Genomic DNA, 6,000 nt, shown 5'->3' with positions numbered 1-6,000 from the left:
TCTCTGCCTTCGACTCTCTCTCTCATTGCCGCTGCCGCCCAGCACAGGTCAGTTTTGGCTTGTAGCAGGTTGCCTTCCACTCACTAGCCACTGGCCAAGCTAGGGATGGAATGGGTAGGCCTCTGCTTGACTCTCCCCTGCCATAGCCGATCCTGGCGGAGTACTGGAAACTCTCCAGGTGGGATCCCGAGCTTGCATATATCTAAATACTGTAGGGAACGTTCAATAGTTCTCTTCCGTTCCAAGGATCCGAGAAGCCGCGTGGCTCCGTGGAAAGAGCACGGGCTTTGGAGTCAGAGGTCAGGGGTTCAAATCCCGGCCCCACCGTCAGCCGTGTGATTTCGGACAAGTCTCTGTGCCTCGGTGTACCTCATCTGTAAAATGGGGATTAAGACTGTGAGCCCTCCACGGGACAACCTGATCACCTAGTAATCTCCCCAGCGGTTAGAACAGTGCTTTGCACGTAGTAAGCGCTTAAAAAATGCCATCATTATCATCATCTCCCCAAAGAGGTGGGGCTATTCTACCTCTGAAATGCCAGGTATTTTCACACACCACTGAGGCTCATTATCAAGGTGAGGACACTTGGAAGGCTCAGCTAAAGGTCTGCTAACTGGAGAGCTATATTGGCACTATTTGTGTAAGAATTCCATAGATAATGGCTCAATTTAGAAAGTTTTTCTTCAGAAAACGTTTAGTACCTGAATTTTTGGACAAAAACAAATTTAATTTTTTGTTTGTATTTTACTAGATATTTCCATCAGTGCTATTTTTTTTAAAAAAACCCTCACGCCAGGGTTAATTAGATGTCAGAACTTTACTGAAAATCGAGCCTTCAAACCATGAACTCTATAAGCTGGAACCCTATTTGGGTCAAGAAAAATAATCAAAAGAGAAGTGAATTCCTTTCCATCATGTGACTGGACCATATGCCATGTGTGCAAAAGCCCACGCGGAAACACACACACACCGCACTCTCTCACACACGCCCTCCTCACTCCACCTCAGCACAGCAGTGCTTTGCACATAGTAAGCGCTTAATAAATGCCATTATTATTATAAACCCTCGGGCCTTGGGGGTGGGAGGGCTGCATTCTCTCCAGGCCTCCTCCTCCCCATCTCTACCTCACCCAAGAGCTCCCAGACCAGAAATATCAGTGGCTTGACCAGGAGCTGGACGGCCAGCAAACGCCCTTTAAATGATAAAGGCAAAGCAGAGTGGAAAACATCTGAATAAAAGATGGTTTTGAGAAGCTACACTTTCAAGTTTGTTTTAATTTTTATTTTGGGAGGAATTTAGAAAAAACATATTAACAAATATTGATACTGTGTTTAAAAAAAAAACAAGTTAAAGGCTGTACATCCAATTTCTAAGAACCGAACTGTCCCTGTGCAGCTGGAAATGACAAAGTAACAGTTTGTTTTCCTTACAGTGGCCATTCTTTACAATGACTTCTCCCGATAATTCGCAACCCAAAGTCTGAAGACAGGAAATGCCATAAACATGATAGAAATGTCTGAACCCTCCAAAAGTAACCCATCCTGGCTGAAAGCCTCAATTCTCCCAATGCCCTGTGTGGCAATGTCTCAGCTGTCAAAAGAGAACCCAAACTCACACAGGTGGAAGAAGATAAGCAAATAAATAACTGGGAAAGGAAGTCTTAAGACATCAAAGTTTGAAATGGCCTCATTTTCAGTTGGGTTAGTCACAGATGTCTTGCATTTTGCATGTGCCTCTTCTGGCTCCACCCAGGAAAGCATATGTGTGATGGAAAACCAATTTATTTCCAGGATTCTTTTTCACTTTTCAAATTAACCCTCCACCCCCACAAAAAAACCCTAAAAATAAAAAACCCCTTCAACACTAGAAATGCTAGTAAGCTAGAAATGCTTACCAGTTAAAAACTCAAGAGCTGTGAGGTGTTTTTTATCTTTAAAATTGTTCTGAAGGCAAGGAAGTCAAGGCAACAAAGCCCTCAAAAAGGATTTTACATGAGCAAAGTAAAATGTTCCGTAAAAGTGGCATTCTCCTGTTAACTCTCCCATTTCTAGATACCCAGTGGGCAATCCAGATAAATCTTCAAAGGGAAAAATGCCACAAGCTGAGAAGGGACCGGAGGTTCCCACTCCTGGGAGAGCAAATATAAGCAGCGGTGTCAAAAAGTGCCAGGACTGTCCCAAAGAAACAAGTAGGGTTTGCTCCCCACCAGCCCAAGCTGAGAGATAGCTTGTCTGGGGAAATCAGAAGAAAAGAAAAAAGCAAACAAACAAACCACAAAAGGATTGCTACAGATTTACTCTTGGGGAAAGCTAAGTCCTTGGAATGGCATCCTGAAATCCCTCGAAATGTAAAGAAAAGCAAAGGGGAAGGGCGGGAGAAAAACAAAAACCTATATATTTTTATGCTACAAAAAATGTTTGATTTATAAAAACACCAAGTTGTTCCGTTATTACCCATTTGCTATGATAAAAGGTTAAAAGAAGGATTTTGAATCCAAATCCTACTTGTTCTAGGATAAAATTCTCATCTCCAGTCCTCTTGGATGCTCCATTTATTTCCATGAGATTTACCCTGAAAATAGGGGAAACCAGACAAGGGAATTGTATCTTTTTTGCTAGGAGATAATCAAAATGTCCTTGTTGATAAATCAAAGATGCAAGTGTACTTTATTGATTTGAACGGAAAGCCCAGAGTTGTAACTTATAGTGGAATCTGCCAGAAGAATTAAAATCTGTTTATTCAACATTTTTAGAGTCGAAAGAATATAAATTTTACTGTAGATGAAATCAGTCTGCAAAATGATTGGCTTTAAAACTGCTAAGTCTAAGGGACTGAATGAAGATTTCTTTAGCAAATACTGTTTCCTGTATAAAAAAAACAGCGACAAAATAAAAAAAAATCTTAATTTACAAGAGTGTAAACTGCAAAGACAATAGAAGCCACAAGGTTTCACATATCAGCAACTGGGAATCAGGTATTTCCAGGTGTTCACAAAACTTTGTATCTTCCTTTGTTGGTTGGTTGGTATGAATTTTGCTGCAATAAAAAGAGAAGGATAAATTATAGATCTTCCCCAAACCCTCAGTTACAAACATTTTCGCAATAAAGCTCTTCACTTTTCCTTAAAGCTGACTTAACTGGAAGCCCAAATCTAGTAAAGGAATGAATGGTGATTTCTTGAGCCTTTTTCAGAAAACGCATTTCTAGGACTTTTTAGGCACTGTCAGGGAAACCGTCTCCCTGACTGGAGGCAGAAAAAGGTTAAATCTTTCAACAGCTTGTCATTTTCCGATATTCACTCTGCTCCACTCTGCCGTTTTTAGTTCTGTAATTTCTAGTCCCGCCAAGATGCTGAGACATAGTTGGGAGCGGGGCTTTTTTTGTGTGTTTCACCATAGTGTCACTGAACCTGTGGCAGGGTACCAATTCACCCTCTCTTCCAAATAAATTAAAACCGGCAGTATTTGTTAGTGCTGGGGCCGATTAAAGTTAATCAGACTGGATACAGTCCCTGTCCCCAAGGAGATTACAGTCTAAGGGAGAAGGTGAACAGTAATCAGTCAACATTTTAGAGAAAAAGCGTGGCTCAGGGGAAAGGGCATGGGCTTGGGAGCCAAAGGTCATGGTGGTCCCGGATCCACCACTTGTCAGCTGTGTGACTTTGGGCAAGTCACTTAACTTCTCTGAGCCTCAGTTACCTCATCTGTAAAATGGGGATTACGACTGTGAGCCCGTGGGACAACCTGATCACCTTGTATCCCCCCCAGCACTTAGAACAGTGCTTTGCACACAGTAAGTGCTTAACAAATGCCATTATAATAACTATTATTATTATTTAGAGATGAGGAAAAGGAAGGCCAAAGTAAATGACTTCCCCATGGTCCCACTGAACTTCCTTCCTCGCAACTGTCTGATCTCTTTATTTTTTTTAATGACACTTGTTAAGCACCTATCATGCATGAGGCACTAGGTTGGAGAGGACTCCACAGCAGAAGACAGGATAATGTCCCAGGCACTGTACTAAGCACTTATCTTCTTTCCAGTCTTTAACTTCCTAAGGATGTTTTGCTTTTTTGTTTGTTTTTAAGTGGTATTTGTTAAGCGCTTACTCTGTTTTACAGTATCTGTTAAGTGTCAGGCACTGTTCTCAGCACTGGGGTAGATGCACGCTACTCAGGTTGGACATAGTCCATGTCCCACTTGAGGCTCACAGTCTTCATCCCCATTTTACAACTGAAGTAACTGAGGCACAGAGGAAGTGAAATGATTTGCCCAAAGTCATGAGAAACCGGGCCGTCCCAGGCCCAAGTTTTTTCCACGAGGCCACGCTGCTTCACACTTTTAATAGTGCGATACACCTTTGGGTTGAAGGATCTAAGAACAGATCCTCGGAACTGGTGTCAAGGTCCCGCCACGGGAGGCTGCCTTCAAGGGGATGGGCTTTTCTGAACTCAGCAGAAAACAAAAAGCCCCACACGCTTTTACTTACCAGCCGGATCAGTTCTTCTTTTATAAGCCTGGTTATTTCTGCCTTAGCTTTCTGCACTGCCAGTTCATTGGCACCTGGGGGGGGGTTGGGGAGGGGAAAGAAAACACATATTACTAGCATCCCACAGGATGTTTACCTATGTTACCGGCCAGGGAGCGAACAGCGAAGGCCACTTTCAGGAGTCGGCCAGGAAAATCTTTCAAGGTTGGTTGTTCGAGTGGCAGCCACAGAGCAGGGCCCTTCTCATGAATATAGCATTAGCATGGTCAGCATGCTCCGACCCTCTCAGGAGACGGGCTCTTCAAAGAGCAGGCCTTTTCCCCGACCTCTGTTTCTGCAGATCGTAACAACAGTCACAGCCAGCGCGTATGGATCGGGAGAGAGAGCACCAGTGGGTGGGGTGAGGTCAAAGAGGGGCATCAAAGACGGCGGCGACCGTAAGACCCCGCAGCCAGCGCCCGGCCCTCCGCTATCCAGGGGCAGGACCCGCAAAAGCCGTTTTGAACCGGCTCTTTCCGGCCACCAGCACCACATCTGGGGGTCAAAGGCCTTGAAGTCTGCTCCGATGCCAGGCAGATGGGGAAAGGGTAGGCTCCCTGCCCTAATGTCAAGAAAGTCTCGACATGGAACAGGAGGGAGCTGAACTCAGGTGCTTGCAGGTTGGAAACCGACGCGATGGAAATCCAAGGAGGACGAAAACACCCACGAAGGGTGATGATACAATAACGGAACTCAGGACTTCAGTCCAAAAAGGGTCAGAAAATGACTGAGGGAGGGAAAGAGAGAATGACTGTGAGCCTCTAAGGTGACTGGGATAGATTCTTCATTAAGGGAAAGACATGTTTTAAATTAAAACATTTTGTTGCAGAAAAACTCAGACTCCCTCCCTCCCCCAACCAATCAATAAATGATACTTACTGAGCGCTCACTGTATGCAGAGCACTGTACTGAGGGCTTGGGAGAGTACAATGTAACAGAGTTGGTAGACATTTTCCCTGCCCAAAGGAGCTTACAGTCCACAGGGTGAGTCAGACATTAATATAAATAATTTATGACATATAATCTAGAGATACATACCTGTAAGTGCTGTGGGGCTGAGGGTAGGGTGAATAACAAATGCCCAAATGCCACCCACCATCCTTGAAAATAATGATCTTCATCTTTTACCTACATACCTGGCAATTTCTCATCACTCAAGGGCACGGGCCACATCTAACCCCTCGTGTATATTTCCCAGCAGGTAGTATAGTGTTCCGCACACAGTACGTTCTAATTCTATTTGTCCAGACGACTTTGACACCTGTCTACATGTTTTATTTTGTTGTCTGTCTAGAAGGGGGACTTCTAGACTGTGAGGTAGGGACCGTCTTTATATGTTGCCGACTTGTACTTCCCAAGCGCTTAGTACAGTGCTCTGCACACAGTAAGCGCTCAATAAATACGACTGAATGAATAAATGCTCTTGATGTCGCGGAGAGGAGCGTCTGAGCTTGATCCAAAAATCAGGTCA

At 44.0% G+C, this 6,000-nt stretch overlaps 1 protein-coding gene across 1 annotated transcript in view; it reads right to left on the bottom strand.

Annotated features, from left to right (window-relative positions):
* Nucleotides 1-1,472: 1,472 nt before the first annotated feature.
* DDX46 (DEAD-box helicase 46) overlaps nt 1,473-6,000 on the bottom strand; it is a 42,190-nt gene continuing 37,662 nt past the window's right edge. The window contains exons 22-23 of the mRNA XM_038740375.1: nt 4,491-4,564; nt 1,473-3,037 (exon numbers count right to left, since the gene is read on the bottom strand). Coding sequence (XP_038596303.1) covers nt 2,990-3,037; nt 4,491-4,564 — 122 coding nt within the window. The 3' untranslated portion in view covers nt 1,473-2,989. The remainder of the gene's footprint in view (nt 3,038-4,490; nt 4,565-6,000) is intronic.

Source organism: Tachyglossus aculeatus, chromosome X1 (assembly GCF_015852505.1).
Source record: "Tachyglossus aculeatus isolate mTacAcu1 chromosome X1, mTacAcu1.pri, whole genome shotgun sequence".
Taxonomy (NCBI): Eukaryota; Metazoa; Chordata; class Mammalia; order Monotremata; family Tachyglossidae; genus Tachyglossus; species Tachyglossus aculeatus.
This window is presented reverse-complemented; position numbering and strand designations above follow the sequence as displayed.